Here is a 19,405-nt window from a genome sequence, read left to right as displayed (position 1 = left end):
ACATACTAATAACTTAAAAAATGTTACTAATAACTTAAAAAAATATTTTTAAGTTGGTGGTTATCAAGTACAAATTTTGTAACTTAAAAACGTTTCCAACTTAAAATTTTAAGTTGGAAACGTATTCTTCGTACTATTTGTTGCTAAAAAAGCATCATTCTTCGTGCTCATTAGCAACAAATTCTTATATTCACAGGCATTTAAACAGCCATTTATATCGAGTTCTAAAATGCAACTGATTTTTGCAAAAAGTTAATTTATTGCCTTGTTTCAACATTTAACATCTTCAAAACAATTTGTGACTTGTACAAAAGTGTAATTGCATATAACTGAAATACAGTGTAATATTTTTAACTTCCACGCTTTACACAAAATTCCTGTATCAGTTGTTAAAATGCTTTCATCTTCCAGACCATTATTAAATTAATCAAATGTGAATGCATTTCTGAAGATGATCTTTCTTCAAGGAGCAGTATTCCACACCATTTTTAAAATTGCATCTTCTTAAATGCGAATGTGTGGAGCATCTGTTAAGGAAATCACAGGGAAAGAAAATAAAAAGTCGAGAAAGATAACGAAATAAATATTTAAAAAAACCTTTTTCTACCGATGCTTATTAACCTTTCTTGCGACAGGCAAACTATTATTACGCTGTTTAAACCGAAAATTAAGTTCTCCTAATTTCAGTATGAAAAGCGATTTCATGATTTCGACTTGATTTTACCATGAGCCTTACCAGTATTTCCTTCCCACATGATTCCACGAAAATAATAACAAGAGAAAAAAATCAGAAATAAAAGTTTTTATTTATAGGAACTTACACCAAAATCCCTATCTTAGTCAACGCTTATCGTTTTTTTTTTCTATCGAAGTTCAGATTGTAATTTATTTGCGTTATTAATACACATCTTGAATATTTTTAATATTAAGTAAAGTTTGATCGTTATCTTAAGGTAGTAAATTGCATATTTAAATAGACTATTAGTTTTTAAGGAGAATATCGTTAAAAAGGCAACTAGGGAGAGACAAGAGACTGAATTCAAGAAGGTGGATAATTGCCTTCCATCACATTTTACTTCTGACGCCACATTAGACACTGCTACAGAGGCTGTTCACACATTTTTTAGACGATGTATATTGTATTCACAAAACTAAATTACATAAAATTCTTGTGTTTTAAATGTTCTCTTTGACATCTCTTATTCTGAACTATCTTTCGACACCGCAATTTCCAGGATAATAATTGCTTTTGAAGTGGCAGAAGAGGTATTCTATCCCATTCCTCCCGAACAGCTTTCCAGAGTCCTGCTAGGGTTTTGGGACAATGTTTGGATAATGCTGTTTTTAAAAGTCCGAAAGCACAAAAATCCATAGGTGACACATCGGGAGATTGAGTAGCGATACCAGTGAAGGGTATGGCCTTGATACCAGTATTTTTGTTCCATTTATTTTAGGAAATTTACATGGGATTTTGATGTGTGACTGCTAGCTTTGTCCTGATGGAGTCTCACAGATGGATGGCACTGTGTGTAAAGCGATGGTATCTCATTCGGAAAAATTGGCGATAAAATATGTTCCTGATAGTATTTGGAGTTAATCTTGACATTTTTTTGCACTCTCTTTATTTTTAACTTGCCATTATAAGAAAAACCAGCAACAATCATGAATCCCTTAGAAAAACTTTCTTTCGATTCTTTGAACCATGTACTTAAATTTTTTCTCCTTTTTTATGATACTAAATGGCTCTTTTTTGTTACATTCATATAAATACACCCATGCTTCATCTATTGTGACAATTTTTTTCCATTTTTCTTTGGATAAGTGTTTCTCATATAGAATTCTGCAGCGTGTCCTGCGTTGAGCGATATGCTTTGGAAGAAGACGATGCACATAGCGTTTTTTCGCTTTCTTAAGATTTAAATCAACGTTTATCATTTTGTTTACAGTAGACACTGAGCATTTTAATGATTTTGCAACTGTCCTTTGACTAGGGGGATTTTCTTTTAATATTAAACAACGTACCTTTGCAATAGTCGAAGATGTCCGTTTTTTCCTTGGATATTTTTTTGGAATTTTTGTCCCACTTGAGGCTCCAATTTGACGTTTTTTTTTTTTTTCATTTCTTGGTGATGATATTACCTATCGACGCTTTAGATATCACAAAACCATGACTCTCACATCGTTTTTGGATAACGGAGTATGCATATTTCTCTTCGGAAAGAGTGTAAATGTAGCCTTCGAACCACTGCTTTGTTAAATTCGCCATTTTGAATAAAAACAAAACTTTCAAGCCACAGACGATAAGTTTGACTTTCAAAAACATAGTACAATTGCAATTACTTCTTTTGCAGCAAACGATTTTTTATTACCGCTTACCGAAATCGTCTAAAAAATGTGCGAACAGCCTCTGTATTTTTTCGAAGACAAAAAACATGAGAAAATCAAATGTGTCTTTGGTGGGTTTCAAACGGCGAATCTTCCACTTGTTAGCTGGACGTACTAAGTACTTATATCAGGGGAAGACGCATGAAAGAATGCGATAACTCCTTACATATTCACTTCGCAAATCTATTTATTCAAATATGGCGCTAAATTTCCTATACTGAAAGAAAGTTGCAATTCAAAATTTTGGAGATGAGGTAGGTGTCAGTCAAGTAAGCTTACAGCAAATGTGATTTGGAAGTGTATTATTTCCCTGTCATCATATCTTCCGGATGTTAAAGGTGTGAGTGGTTAGAAAACGATCTTTTATTCACCTACTGAACATCATAATTGCTTGTTGCTATTCAAAATAGTTACAAAAACTCGTCTAATTTGAATTCTGATATGATTTACAATCCTCAAGTTTCTGGTAATAAAATTTATCTTAATACTATCTTGAAATAATTGCAATCATTATTACGCTCAAGTGTAAACTAATAAAAGAAAATTCCGACTTATTTGCTGTAGAAAATAAGTATATGAAGTTGACCACAGAATGAATTGTGTTAGAAACTTATGTATCAACAACAAATTAAAGTAAACCCGAAATAGCACATATACGTAGAAAATATTTTTCAAGCTGATTCTCTTACTCAAAATCAAATTACTCCATTGGCCTGTATATTTCTATTTTTCAAATAAATTATTTTTTTCGTTGAGTTTTCATGAAATCATGAAATAGACTATTTTCTTTAACATTATGGGGCATGGCCTTTTTCAACTTCATAATTATTTTCGCATAGTTGTCTTTTTGATATCGAGAATGCTCAGAAAGGGCGATAAGTCGAGCTGTATGAAGGAAATTATAGTGTTATTCCGTGACTTCAGGTATTGATGCCAATGCTTTATCAGCAACATGTGGCTAGACATTTTCCTGAAGCAGTACTTCTTGAGTCAATCGCTTTTTTCTTTCTCTCAGTTCCTTGCAAACGGACTTTCAAGATGGGAAGCTTGCATAACGATTACTATTCATTGTCTGCCCCTGGGCTGGTGATGTTATCATCCGTCTTGAGACAGATGGTACAATGGAACAAAAAGTGACATGAATTTGCCGGCATATGTAGATTAAATTACAGAAAGCGCATAACATGGAATGTTCAATTCGCTACTAGCATTTAAAAAAATGGACTAAAGCAGCAGTTATCCCACTTTCAAATCCAGCAGATGTATCTATTTCTAACTTAAATACGTCTTCCTTTCCGAGTAAAATTGCCGCTCAGTGACAGAATGATTGATACCACTGAATAATAGTAGTTTGGCCCGCGTTTGGATTCCGGGGAATAGGCTATCTGTATAGGTGTTTGTGCGGGTTTTCTCTTGCATTACACAAATGTGAGCCAATTTCCTTTAGAAAGCCCTTTACGAAGGCATCCCATCCTTTAGGCTGATGGTCTTCGTGTACTTTGCCATATTTAAATATTCTAGACATAAACTTATACTGTGCAAGCTTATTGCAGTGGCTCTTAGAACTCTGGTGAATGGTCTGGCTGCATGGAATGTTTTCGTGTTTTTCTCATGTGGATCATAAATACGAACCAGTTTTCCTTAAAAAGGCCTCTTCAAAGGTACCGCTCTCCTTTGGCAGAAAACCCTCGTTTGCTCTGCCTTAGTCAAACAAGTAAACAGCGTCATCTGCAAGTATTTAATTCCAACAACTGGTTGCGGCAGTTTTCTCCCATCTGGTTGCAAAGTGGGGAGAGAAACTGTGACTAAATTCCAGAAAAAACAGAAAAAAAAAAAAAAAAAAAGTCTTTAGAGAAAACTCTGGAAATTATTTATGAATATGAGCCTTCATTGCAGTAAATAAAGTCCAGTCATATTGATTCAAGATTTCACCTCAACACACATTCTGTTGTACTTGAGTAAGCTTACGATAACCTAAAAATCTTCCGCAAATAATGACACTATATTTTTTTTAAATGTTTCCTTCACTATAACTATTTCCTTGACCTCTTAAGATCATGGTACGTTGTCAAGGATTGAATCGTTTCTAATCCGTGAACAATTCTGTGCCTATTGTTTTAACGAAGTGTTGGACAATCCACCGAATTTAAATGAAGTGTTGTCAATCCGAAATTATTGGGTTGTTGTATTGGTTTAGCAAAAGAAATAAGCAGCATATATTTTTGCATAAGTCATAGTTGAAGACTGATTTATTTTGTAAATACTTTCTAACAGACGCTACAGTGCTGCAATATGTTTGACTGTAAAAAGCTGGTAAGCAAAATCAACGAAGGAGTGAGAGAAACTTAAGGAACTTGTCTCAAGGATGGCATCTGAATGAAAAAGTAAGAGGCACACGAGCAAATAAAAAAGCTATTTTCTTATTTCTTTGTGTATGTGTGTATTTTTTTTATGTATTTTCGAAATTAATACAAAAGAGATTGAAGGATGTATGGTTTTGCATCGTCTAGTCCTTATATATATGAACCTGTAATAGTAAGAATGATTTAATTACATCTAATCTGACGTTACATAGAACCTCAGAAAAACATTCTTTGAAACGCTTGACTGAATATTATCAGATTTATTAACCATACAAAATATTTTGTCCATTATGAAACTGTTGATAGATGAAAATTCCTTGATCGAAAGAGGTGAAAATGCAAAAGCATTTTCAATGTTTCTTCTCTATGACATTATTTAGATATATAACGAAAACGACTTTAACAATGTTATAAAGTGACAATATTGATGGAGTTATTATATTAGCCTAGTATATCTGAATAATTTAAGTTTATAAATTCTGTTTAATGTAATATATCGTTTTATTTCAACTGTACTCTGAAAAATATATGCATGCAAATCATAAAAAATTATTTCATTTTTCCTTATTTCAGGATATCTCACTATGCTTTGTTAGTGCTGAGTATCACCATGATGTGCATAACAATGGCTATCATTCCCTTCTGTAAAGTGCTCTGGATTCTGGCCTTTGTTCTAGCAGTTATGGGATTTTTTATGGGCACAATTGATACAGTGGCTAACGTTTGCATGATTAGAATATATGGAAAAGATGTATCTCCATTTTTACAGGTACAGTAAACAGAGTTAATATAGAAATAAATGTTCATTTTGTCTTCCGAAAACAAATGATACCTTAGGTTAACAAACATATCAGTTTTCAAACCAAATTCAAAGGGGAAATAAAAATCTTATTAAAATTTCAGGGAAATACAGAGGATGTTCGTACATATTTTAGACGATTTTCATTTTTATTTACAGAAATATTTTACCTAAAATTTTATGTTTTAAATTCTCTGTTGAATAAATATTTTATACCTTTACTCTTGAACAGCTTTCCAAAATCTAAGGAGTGTTGTAGGTCGACGTTTGGACAATCCACTTTTTAAAAGTCTAAAAGAGCAAATATCCATAAATCTGATAATCAATAATAAACATAGTTATCTGGTGATTTAGTAGGGATATACGTGAAGAGTATAACATTGATACCCGTTTCTTGTTCCACTTTTTTGCAGAAAACTAACAGTAGATTTTGACGTGTCGCTGCTTGCTTTGTCCTCATGCTGTTCTATTGACTGATCACACTGTGTGTAACGATAAGTTATTTCAGATTTGGAAATTGGATGTAAAATATGTTTTTGATAATATGTGGAATTTATCTTAACATTTTTCTTCACTCTCTTTATTTTTAATTTGCCGTTATAGGAAAACACAGAAACAATCATAAATCCCTTTCCTTCAACGATGTTTTAAGATTTCTCCTCTTTCATGATTATAAATGAATCTCTTTTTATTGCAGTCATTTAAGTACACCCAAGATACATCTATTTTGACAACATTTTTCTTCATTTTTATCCAGATGAGTGTTTCTCATAAAGAATTCTTCAGCGCATTCTATATTCGGCATTATGCCGTGGAGAAAGACGATGCGCAGTATGTTTTTTTTTTTTTTTTTTTTTTTTTTTTTTTTTTTTTTTTTTTTGCCTTTTCAAGATTTAAATCAGCATTAATCATTTTATTCACATTAACATTGAGCATCTTAATGAACTATCCTTTGACTTGGGGGATTTTCTTTCAACATTAAATATCTTACTGTTGCAACATTCCAAACATTCCGTTTTCTTCTTCGATACGTATTTGGAACAATTTTCCCACTTGAAGCTAAATTTTGACGTTTTTCCCCTTTATTGTTGACAACATTACCTATCGTAGCTTTAGATATTGAAAAATCATGGCTTTCGCAACATTTTTTAATAACTAGATACGAATAATTTTCTTCGGAAAGAACTTAAACACAACTTTCCATCCATTTCTCCTTTAAAGCTTCATTTTGCATGGAAACAAAACTCTCAAGTAGCAGACTATAATTTATACTTTCAAATATATAAATGTAGAAGATTGTTTTGAAATTCTCGAATGTTCAAGTCACGGACTTTTTCATCATCCCGCAACTGGAATTAACTGTGTAAAAATAATTCTTATGACAAATGAAAAGAGAAAATAGTTAACGAAGATATCTGGATTTATTATAAATTATTATTACTCAGTTATGTAAGTTATTAATGATGTATCAGTATAATATCTTTCATTTCTTTATAATTAGTAATTAGATCGCAACTATAAACAAATCAACATATATTTTCCAAAAATTCAATCTATAATTTAGCACAAGAATATTTAGTAGTTTCATATACAACTAGGCATCAAGAAAGGAAGATAAAAATATCTTATATACTTCCCTCTTTTAAAGGGCGTTTCTGGAAATTAGGGAACCCAATCGCCAAATCCTGGTGGTGATGAATTATCTTTCACCACACTTTTAGTTCTTGTATAGTCTTTTTAGAATTTTTAGAAGGAACTGAAGAAATCCAAAGTGCCCACCCTGGGATTCGAACACCGGACCTCCTGAATATGCATTGAGAATGCTTCTAGTTATACCACAAAGTCATGCGGAAAGCAGGACTAGAAAGAATATTCTATCATGCAAGATATCTCAAGAAGTCGAGCAAAAACCCTATCTCAGTTAAAGATTTTTCATGTTACTGAATGGGTACTGAAACAATTTTTTTCTTAAAAACAAAAAGACTATATAAGTTTGACTTACTGCCAAGAAGATGGAGGTATTTATTTTTGAGCGCGATCATAGGAATGGGATGCCAATATTGATTTTATTAGCTTTTTAGTAATTTTTTAACTGTAGCTTTAAATTACAGTTTAGTAAAACTGTAATTAGACGCAGTGAATGCACTATTTTCAGTATTACTGATAATACTTGTTTTTTATTTTCGATAAAACAAAAGTGGTTACATAAAGAATAATTTTTTATGCCTAGTGAATTATTTGGCTAAAAATAGAGTTTTAAGTGGTATTTTTTAACAAGTTATGGCTCAATTTTAGACATTATATTAGCTAGATTTTTATTGTTGGCAACGAAATCTAATCCATAGTTCATTTGTCTCAGCGTAGCGTTTCGGATTTTCAATTTTATTTAAACGATTTCGCATGTATCTTAACACTTCTCTTACAGGATGGTTACCTTCACGAATAGTTTACCTTTTATATGCTTTTCTGAAAAATTAAAGAACAGGACGAAGACATATAAAACTGAGATATTCAACAAGTCGTATTCTGATTTCCAATATGACTGGTATTCAGATTTTACTGTGATACACATAAATGATTAGTATTCTTAACCAAAGACTAAAGCTGAAAATTATTAGAGGGAATCGAATGAGTGTGTTGTGGAAGTTCTGGTAACTAGTTTCAGGTGCAAGTGCATTTTATTCTCATTTAGGCTAGATTGTAAAAAAAAAATAAATAATCGTGCTTTTTTACGAACAATAAAGGTTAAAGAGCTACTGAAGAAGTTAGTGATTCAGTCACTTCATGAAGTACTACTTAAATGTTAATTCTTAGATGTTTGTGATTCAGTCACTTTTCAAAATATGTTTAGAAAGATCTGTCAGTTCAAAATATGTTTAGAAAGGTCTGTGTCTATCTAAGTATCGTAAATACATCAACACGCCTTGTTTGTTATAAAGATTCTAGCTAAGATTAGCATAAATGAGAGACTCGCTGACCGTGCAGGTTTGACAATCGGAGCAACTTTGTCAGATAATCATTTACATGTTGAAATTACATCATCCTGTTGAAAGAAAACTGTAGCACACAAAGGCCTGTCCTATTTATGGATTTTTTCTTCGTTAAAACAAATTTTAAATATTCAAGGCCTTACGTATATTTCATTTCAGTAACACCGAGCTCTTTGCCTTTCCTATCTGATTTAGATATTTCTCAGTTAAACCAAATTTCGTTACAAGATGTTAAGGATAATTAGAAAACGTTGAACCCTTATAGAAAGTGTTCGCTGCACAGCCAGTATAGTGGTTAATGACGCTGATTGCCGTACCGATGGGCATGGGTTCAAATTCCGGAGAAAGCAGGGATGATTGTAAGCGTATAGTACCCTCAAATTACACGGCGATCCAAAAGTCCGCTCGAGAGGTTGGTGATAGGGAATTACTAATTTTTACTAATTACTTTTCAATACCGCTGTAAAACATCGAAATTTGTTTAGTAACTCGCAAGCTTTTTGCATTTTTTATACTCCCGATATTTTAAGTTTCATCTCAGTTAAACACAACTTTTTAATTACATTCAGCTTTCTTTTTTCTTTCTGATCTTTTTTCTTTCTGACGTAAGCTTAGCGTCATCTCGACAGGTCAGAAAAAGTATTAGATGTTGTGTAAATGAACAGCTGGTGCACAACAGAAAAGATATTACTTTATTTCAGAAGAATTTGCTAGTTATACTATTGAACTAGTACAATTTCTGTTTATATGTGGCTTTAATATAATTGTTTTAATTGCTCTGTTTCTTTCAGTGTGTTATAGATTTCCGTTAATGTTAGTAATATTATAGGCTCTACATTTCTTTTACGGTCTTGGAGCTTTTATTAGTCCTCTGATTGCTCAACCTTTTCTACTGAATGAAGATTGCTCTCCTTTCATCGACAATACTTCAGTTCCAGCTCATATATTGGATGAAGACGAGCCTTTACCAGCTGCCAATTTGGAAGAAGCTCAGAAAATGACTCACATCGACAATGCATTCTGGATCATGTCGGCTCTTATGGTAATATCAAAACATCGAAGGGTGCCAAAAGTGCTGTAATATAAAATGAGCTGCAGTTAACTTAAGAATCCAAATGTATCAATAATTACTGACTATATTCGAAAAAACGTTGATACCATTTAGTTCCGAATGCAGCAAAGTGCAGATCAATAATAATTCATTGCAGTGGTATCACACTGAAATTGCATGCAGACCGAAATGCAGCTGACTGGCCAGAAATACTTTTTTAATATTTAAATAAAAATAAAATAATAAATTAAACCGTTATTTTTTTAATTTACTAAAGTTTAATTTATTTTACTAATTACTTATCAAAACATACATAACAATAATAATAACAACGCAAGAGAAATATTTAAATTTGTATTATTTTCTCTCTGAAATCTAAAGGTTCGTCTGCAAGAAATTTCTGTCCGTTATAATTTGTAAGTGAGGCGTGTTGAAAGCTTAAAATTAAATTTTCTGGCCGTCATTTTATAATTATATTCAAATAATTCTAAGGTACCGAATTAAATACTGAGTAACCTTACTTTGAACTTGAACAAAAATAAACAAATTATGAAAACGTCCCAAATGTTCAGAGAAAAATTCTCAGGTGGATAAAAACTTGAAAATAAATAATGGCAAGCTATTCTTTTATTTGTTAAATTTTACAACGACACATACAGAAAAAATACATATGTTTTTATCCATATAATTATAAATTTACTCATTTATGGCAGCAACTTGACATCTGAGGACGTTTCGATTCTGATAAAGTTTGTACCGTTGAAGAAAAATAAATCAAACTATTTGATCACTGATTGTAGATGTTCATAGATCAATTAATTTCTTTTCCTAGATTAATGCTCAACTGAAAAATAAACTTTTCGCATATATGCAGTCTCAAACCAAGAGATTATTCTTATTAAAAAAACCGTATATGAGGGCATTTATTTTCTGGCACGTGCGAATAAAAGTTAAACAAATCTGTATTTCCAGATCTTTGAATAAAATTTATATCACACTCTAAATAAATTAGCTCCAGTTGTAGATTTTCTGGTGAGTTCATTTTTAACGGCAATGAAAATAATATAAAATCTGGCTCCAAAATCCTCCAAATCTTTAAACCTTTCTTCAAATTATTTTCATAATAATGCTATTTTTCTTGCCTACTGTTGATATTTTTCCTTTTATTATTCAGTGTATCATTGTCAACTTGTTGAAGGTTTTATTTATTTATTTGCTGTTTTGAGTCGTGACAATTTCGATTATAATCAAAAAACGTAAATAAGGAAAAAAATGTTTTAATACAAGAACAAATCTTCAACTTAAATACCTCTCCTTGTCATAATTAATCATTCCTCTTTATTTGCTTTTTAATTCTTAGCAAGAACTGATGACTTCTAAGCAATGCAACACATTCCAGAGGATTCATCTAATTTATGCCCGTGCGATTTCTTTTTTTCGTTGATGTCATTTAGAAATTGTTACCAAGCTCTAGAAGTTCTAGTTTTTCAAGTTTCAATGATCGAAAACTAATATTACACACTGGGCGTTCGTGTAATACCGAAAAGTTATAGTGCGATGCGATGTGATGTACGGAACTTTAGACGGTATGAGGATGACCTGATATCCGTCCTATTTTATTGCATAATAAATCACAAAAAGGTTTCTCACCATTTGTATATACCCTGTATTTGTAAACATCCTCCGTATGTTTATATACACATAGGCATATACAGGAAGAAAGGCTGCATGACTAAATAGCACTAGAGTAAGAGGACGTAAAACATACTTAAAATCGCCTTGATTTTGAAATTGAAATGAAATTACAAATTGCTATCACTTTTCGAGAGGGCTCATAAATTTAAATTTTTATTTCATGCTGTATCTCCCAAAAGACATTCTAGGTCGAAAAATTTTTTAAATGTGGTTTTCGCACTGAAAATAATACTCAGAATTATATGACTTAAACCATTTTCTCCAGAATCAATAAAAGGTAGAACATAAAATTTCGAATTACAGCATTTCTAGAAATCTCAAATAGTTTTGATCATACGAGGGTAAAATGTTCTTTTCATTGTTGTCAGCTATAAGAAACAGTTTTCATTCAGACCTTTCTTCTTACCTGGTAAATGTAACTATTTAACTTTCATATATTTCTTATAAATATTGTCAAGTGTCCAAAACTGTAGCCTGAAATCTACTTTATTTAATCCATTTCTTAAATTAAACATACATTTATATTTATATATATCTTTTATTTTTAGATTTTTGAAAAAAGGGAAGGAAAAATAATGACTTCGCAGTGACACAAGGAAAATGAATTCTATTTTAAATGTAATAAATTTTCGTCTACTTTTTTATTTGAGGTTTACATTAGAATGCCTTCATAATAATCACTCAGAAAGAGAACTTATTTTTGATACCAGTTACATTTGAGATGAATTTGAGTTCTTAACTTGTATACGATAAATACACCTGTTGTAAATCGTGTATATTTTACTCAGTATCAATACTTTCAATGGAATACTTTTATTGGTGAAAGAAACAGTTTATTTCCAGTGCTGCGCTTTGAATGTTAAGCGTGCAACTTATTTTCCTTGTACCTGATGTGAAATAATTTATAATTTTCCGTATAGTCGCAGGTCGAAATACTTTCTTTGGTCATGTTTCATCCACTTTAAGCGAAGGATACCACTAAGCAGATTTTGTGCAGCTTTAAAAATTGGGAATTATACCCTAGATGTTCTAAAACCTGAAGAATTTAGGGACAAGTGGTCGAGAAAGGAACTTGCAAGCAGGCATTTTTGTTTTTGAAGCTACACTGGCATCCAAAAATTAAGCACGCGACGGTAAATTTAACAAAAATGGAAATGTAAAGTTTTAATTAACACCAAATTGCATATGAAGGTAGCAAATATGTTAATGCATGAAAGAAAACAAGCGTCATTCACAAAGATGAAAACAATATTTAACTTTCGTAAATTATGTGATGACCTCTCATTTGAGTCATGAATAAATTGAAGTTTATTGCTAAAAGCAAACAAGGAAAACGTACATTAATAAGGTTATCAGGACTTGTATTCCTTTTAATCTGTTTTGGGAACATGACGTGTCCTGAATGGGAACAAGGAGCTTACTCAAGCTATGTTCAAATAGGTGTGGAATGGAAAACACAAGCAAGAAGGGTTAACTTTACCCTTTATTTTCTACAATATTACAGGTGCTCCCGCACTTCGGGATACAGAGACCAAACACTTGTGGTCTGAACGTAAAAATATAAAACTACTAACTAAAATTTTAAATAAGATCTGACTTTGAATAGTTTACACAAATACCTAAATAAATATTACGTATGTTTACGTACGTTTTCTTTAAAATATTACATATGTAGTACTTAAACTGCCGTAACCTCTAATACGTTTTAAATATCAACAGGACTAAACTTCTGGCCTTAAAGGCGGACAGCAGCTGATTGAAAACTCGCGTGTAATGCAGTGGCAAGGCGGTTCACTATCTCTTTATCTAACTCTTGGCAAAAAGCCACAACTTAAATACTTGGGCGTTAGCAAGTACAATTTGCATAAACAAGTTAATGCGTTTAATTCTGGCCGGAAGTGGAAAATATGGGGATAGTATAGTTTTAAAACAAAATAAACGTTAGTGCAACTGTTAAACATAGAAAATGCCGTGGTTCCCAAAACAATTATTTATTACCAAGATACGCAGAGATACACGCAGAGTTATATGCAAAGAAATACAAGCAAGCAGAATACCCAATATGAATCTACATACAAACATAAGTTTGCCCTTTCGAAATCACCCTTTTTGTATATCAATTTTAAATTTAAGGTGTTTTTCAAGCACCTAAGAATTCGCTTTAGAGCACACCAGGCAACATCAGTAGGATGCTCCTGCAGTTGGCTTAAGCATTTTACAGCAAATAAAATATCTGGCCTTGTAATATATGCTAAGTAAAGTAAAGATCCAATTAATTCTTTGTATGGGCCATGAAATGCATTTTTCTTTCTGAAAATCCGCTGCTGTAGATTTTGGTTCAGTGGGAGTTTGGGCTGTTTTACAATCAGACATTTTAAATTTATCAAGTAATTTTTCAATATATGGTTTCTGATCTAAATATAAACAACCAGACTCAAATTTCAGTCTAATGCCTAAAAATCCTGAGACCCTTTCAAATTTTGACATTTGAAATTCACTAGACAACAATAATATTATAATATTTGTTTCTTTTACGTCCGAACCTGCAATTAATAAGTCATCTACATAAAGAGCCATAATTACTTTCTTACAATTTAAATTTCTTATGAAAATACATGGTTCAGAGTCCAATTGCTTAAAATCTAATTTAATAACAAAATTAAGAAATTTCTGATACCATTATCGAGGAGACTGTTTAACACCATATAGACTCTTTTTAAGTTTACATTTCTTACCACTCATATAATCATATCCTTTTGGCTGGTCCATGTAGAGGATTTCATCTAACTTACCGTTCAAGAAAGCTGTCTTCACATCTAAAGTAAAAGTTTGAAAACCTTCATTATTGATAATTAGTAGGATTAATCGTAAAGAGCACATACTTATCACTGGAGAAAACGTGTCTGTATGATCTATGCCTTCCTTTTGCATAAAGCCACAAGCAACAAGCCTGGCTTTGTAAGTTCCATCTCGTTTTTTACGTAGAACCCTTTTGCAGGAAATCTTTTATCAGGGGGTAAACCTTGTAGATCCCAGACGTCGTTATCTTCCATAGATTTCATTTCCTCGTCCACAGCTCTTTTCCATAGTTCTTATTCTACTTGTTGTAGATTTGCAATATCTTCAAATGTCACAGTGTCTTGTTGTGCAAACATTACTTGATAAATCTCAGGATTAGGATACCTAACCGGCTGTTTCTTTTCTCTTGAAGATTTTCTTTATTCCTTCTTCTTATTTGCAGCCAGTTTCCCTTAGAAAGTCATCCACGAAGGCATCCCTCCCCTTAGGCAGATAGCCCTAGTGTGCTTTGCCATAATTAAATACAACAACCTTCTTATTTGCAGTATTTAATTCGCCGTTATCAGTGTCTGAAATTGATTTGTCTTCATTTTTAATGTCATGATTGTCATTTTCACTTAAATCAGAACTATCGGGAAATAATAACCCACAAATATCATTCTGACAGGTTTTTCATCTTGTTTCTTTCTTTGCGATGGTGGCATAAGAGTATAAGTATCACAGCCAAATACACGCATGTTTGTTAAATCAGGATTTTCACCAAACTTCAGAAAATAAGAAACACGATTGTCAATTGAACTATTTGGGAGTCGATTATTTATGTAAGCAGCCGTACGTACTGCTTCACCCCAAAGGAATTTTGGCAGTTTTGCCTCAAGTATCATTGCTCTAGCTTTTTCCAGTACAGTTCTATTTGCTCGTTCAGCAACACCATTTAGAAAAGGTGTATAGGGAGGTGCAGGATATATTTTTACACCTGCTCTTTTAGCAACATCATGCAATTCTCCGCTGACATATTCTTTGGCATTGTCACAGCGCAGTTTTGTAACAGTTCGATTCAATTTAAAGAATAGCTTGAGTTCATCAGCAATGTCACTTTTGCTTTTGAGCAGTCTGATTTCCATAAATCGCGAGTAGTCATCAATTATAGTCATGAAATACGTCCCCATGGCAGTGGCGTAGCAAGCATAACTGGCGCCCGAGGCAAAATACCTTTTTGGCGCCCCCCCCCAAAAAAAAACTTCCAGTATATAATGCATAGAATATATTCGTAATAAGAAAATAATGCAAATAATAATAAAATGCTGAATCTGCCATAAAATACTCAAAAATATATTAAGAATAGTCACTACCTAACTACACTAGCCTTGGATTCGGAAATGCATCTGTGTCGGCGAAAAAAATCAGACATACGATGATCTAGAATTAGTTAAAAAGGTGTTATTTATTTTACATATTTACATAAGTGTTTTTAAAAAGTACAATTTTTGAACAATTAAAAGTTTAATATGCATTATAGATAAATAGATATGTGGCAACTTGCCTACTACAACTCAACTCTGCCAGTCTGGTAACCCATAGCAACCAAAGACAAAATAATATTTATTCTATTAAATTGTTATAATTATTTAACGATCTGTCTCAAAAAATTGTACTAACATAATTGGTGACTCGTATTTATTGCGAATAGCAACCTTCAATGTTGCATGAATATGGAGTTTATATGTCAAAATTCTGAGCACCAGTAAGTTATTCAGTGTGATGAGATGCAAGTAAGATATTTCACCTGTGATTTCAAGCGTTGTGCCGCATTCCGGTGAGTCAACATATTTCTGTCATAATCTCAGCGGTTATATGTATCGTCTGCTGCATTTGAGCTGCCAATTTCTCTGATTTCAAGTACCAAAAAACTGGGTCACTATATACATATTGATTATTTTTCTAGACATATTATTACTGTGCATATTTGATTAGTCTAAATTGGTTGATAACTATGCTGCTTCACAATTGGCGCGATTGGCAGTTAAGCCACCACCTTTTTGTCGCCGAGACCCATCGTTTACGGTTCATTCAGTTGGATGCGCAGTTTAAATTGAGTCACATTACTGCCGGCGAAACTCAATTTTATACAGCGATCGCCGTGTTAGAATCAGAGGTACTGCAATCAGTTCGTGAAATAATTTTGAATCCACCGGAGACGGACAAATACAAATCTTTAAAAAACAAATTAATTTCTGTTTATGAAGAATCCGAGACAGTTAAAATCAAGCAGCTGTTGCACGATTTACAGTTGGGTGATATAAGGCCTTCTCAGTTGCTGTCTAAAATGTCAGACTTAGCCGCCAGTAACCTAATGGTTAACATTCTTAAAACATTATGGATGAATAGACTCCCATCTAACATGCAAACCATTTTAGCGGCCAGTAGCGAGCCACTTAAAAATCTTCCCGAAATCGCTGATAAAATTCACGAGCTGGCCATTTCTGCGCAAATACACGCAGTGCAGGCTCCTGGTCCAGGTATTGTGGCGTTACAGGCTCAAATTGATGATTTGTCCAAACAAGTTGCTCAGTTAGTAGCCATCCAAGCTGAACCTTTTCAGCACATCCGCTCCAAATCACGTGGTCGAAATATACGTCGTAGCCCACTAAGGAAACGTTATGAAAGCCCGCCTCTGGGTATTTGTTTTTTACCACCACAAATTTGGAAACAAGGCAAACAAATGTCACCCACCGTGTGTCGTTATAACGACCAGGGAAACGAGAAGGGCCGTTGCTCGAAGTCATGAATGACAGCGGCCGGAATTATGACGCCTTTTCGTCATCGAAAAGAGTTCGTGCTTAAGGTTTCTTGTACACACCGGGGCTGATGTTTCTGTCCTTCCACCACATTTTCACGAACAAAAGCGCCTTACGAAGTTACAACTTTAAGTAGCAAATGGAACTCCTATGCAAACTTTTGGTGAACGCCTAATATCTGTTGATTTAGGATTGCGCCGCAACTTCCAATGGCCATTCATTATTGCTACTGTCCTATTATTGGCGCTGACTTTTTACAAAAATTTTCTTTGCTTGTCGATCTTAAGAATCGCCGTTTGATACATTCCACAACCAACTTAACTTATCCTGGAGTAAAATTCTCAATAGTCAAGATTTGAGCATTAAACTGATTTCGGGTAACTCCCCATGGCATCAACTTCTCAGAGAATTCCCTACAATCACGCGCCCAGTTATGGGTATTTCCGAACGCAAGCACGATGTACTACATTATATTGAAATTAACGGACATCCAATTGCCGCTAAACCATGACGCTTACCTCTGGACAAGCTTAAAGCCGCCAAAGAGGAATTTCAATACATGATGGAACAGGGAATTTGCCGTCGTTCAAAAAGTTCATGGGCCAGACTGCTCCATCTAGTTCGGAAAAGAAATGGTAAGTGGCGATTATTGCCAGTTAAATGCAGTTACAATTCCTGATCGTTACCCAGTCTCGCACATTCAAGACTGTATGCAAGTTTTAGAGGGAAAAGCTATTTTTACAACTCTTGATCTTGAGCGGGCGTATCACCAAGTGCCCGTTAACCCAGCTGATATTCCCAGCTGTTAACCCAGGTGAAACTGGGGTTATTACGCCTTTTGGACTATTTGAGTTTCCGATCATGACTTTCGGCTTATGCAATGCTGCTCATACGTTACAACGCTTCATGAATCAGGTGTTAATCGGCCTCGACTTTCGTATACCTTATTTTGATGATGTCTTAATCGCCTCCTCTTCAGAGCAAGAACACCTGTCACATTTGAGAACAGATTTTGAACGTTTTCAAAAGTAGGGTGTCAGTCTTAATCCTTCTAAATCCGTTTTTGGCCAACCAAGAGTATCCTTTCTTGGTCATGAAATTTCCGCTGATGGCGTTCGACCCCTCCCAGAGTCACCGCTATCCGCGATATGCCCGAAACATCTACAGTGAAGGATTTAAGAAGATTTCTTGTGATGCTCAATTTTTATCGACGTTTCTGACCTCATGCAGCAACCATACAAGCACTTCTAAATTCGTTTTTGGTTGGAAGCAAGAAAAACGATAAACGTGTTATAACCTCGACCACAGAATCTCGCGATGCGTTCCAAAAATGCAAAAATGATTTAATTTCGGCAACAAATTTGCAGTATCCTTCCGCATCTATACCATTATCACTCTACGTTTATAAGGTATTTTTCCCGCTTTCCTAGCGTCCCTTCGTGGTGTAGTGGTTCTGCACGCTAGGCCGGTACTCCAGAGGTCCGCGGTTCGATTCCCGGCAAAGGCGGCTGCTAAGTTTTCAATCTCTCTTGCTTCCAAAAATCCTAATGTCTCTACAGTGGCGCACGAACTAAAAGGGGTGTTGGATGAGGATTCTCCACACCCAGGATTTGGCGACTGGGTCCTCTAAAAACCCCAGTCGCCCTTTAAAAAGGGGAGTGCATAAGGTATTTCTCCCGCTTTCCTAGCCTGTCTTCGTGGTGTAGTGGTTCTGCATGCTGCGCCGGTACTCCAGAGGTCTTCGGTTTGATTCCCGGCGAAGGCGTTGCATATTTTTAATCTTTTCTGCTTCCAAAAAAAAAAAAAACCTAATGTCTCTACACATTGACGCATCAACAACAGGTATAGGAGCAGTTTTACAACAGAAAGATCAAGAATTATTTCTAAAAACCTCTCACCAGCACAAAACAGATACAGCACTTACGATCGCGAATTATTAGGAATTTATGAAGCTGTCAAATATTTTCGACATATGCTAGAGGGACGCGTTTTCATGATCTTCACAGATCACAAACCCTTAACCTATGCTTTTCAACAGGATAAAACTTCTCCTAGTAAAATGAGACACCTAGACTTCATAGGGCAATTTTCAACAGTTATCCGTTATATTGAGAGTTCGCAGAATATTGTTGCAGACACCTTGTCTCGTATTGAAGAACTAGGTGTTCCTTCGCCAATAAAGTTTGTTGCCCTTGCGGATGAACAACACCGGGATTCAGAACTACAAACCTTCTTGAAAAGCAAATCTTCCACCATTCTCAACTTGCAGCCTATGCAGCTGTCACCTGGAAAATCACTTTATTGTGATGTTCAGGATTCAAGACTTTGACCTTATGTTCCCTCCGGATTTTCCCATGCCATTTTTAGTCAGTTACATCGTCTGTCACATCCTGGCATCAAGGCTTCAAGGAAACTGATACAGCAACGTTTCGTATGGCCTAGCATGCAAAAGGACATAGCCAACTGGACACGTTCGTGCTTGGAGTGCCAAAGATCTAAAATTGTCAGACACACCACCAGCCAAC

The 19,405-nt window shown here is 34.1% G+C and overlaps 1 protein-coding gene across 5 annotated transcripts in view; it reads left to right on the top strand.

The window, feature by feature from the left end:
- Window positions 1-19,405, top strand: part of LOC118198205 (solute carrier family 60 member 1-like) — a 125,926-nt gene that overhangs the window by 68,658 nt on the left and 37,863 nt on the right. For 3 of the 5 annotated variants that reach the window (XM_085808425.1, XM_085808422.1, XM_085808421.1), the window contains exons 2-3: window positions 5,322-5,517; window positions 9,367-9,579. In XM_085808425.1, coding sequence (XP_085664551.1) covers window positions 5,359-5,517; window positions 9,367-9,579 — 372 coding nt within the window. In that variant the 5' untranslated portion in view covers window positions 5,322-5,358. Of the gene's footprint in view, window positions 1-4,633; window positions 4,770-5,321; window positions 5,518-9,366; window positions 9,580-19,405 lie in introns of those variants that run through there. The other 2 variants (XM_085808424.1, XM_085808423.1) reach the window with 2 other exon arrangements.

The sequence above is a fragment of the Stegodyphus dumicola genome, chromosome X1 (genome assembly GCF_044657685.1).
Source record: "Stegodyphus dumicola isolate Sdum_Otavi_A_Nest chromosome X1, ASM4465768v1".
NCBI classification, from domain to species: Eukaryota; Metazoa; Arthropoda; class Arachnida; order Araneae; family Eresidae; genus Stegodyphus; species Stegodyphus dumicola.
Note: the sequence above shows the minus strand (reverse complement) of the source record. Positions and strands in the feature narration are given on the sequence as shown.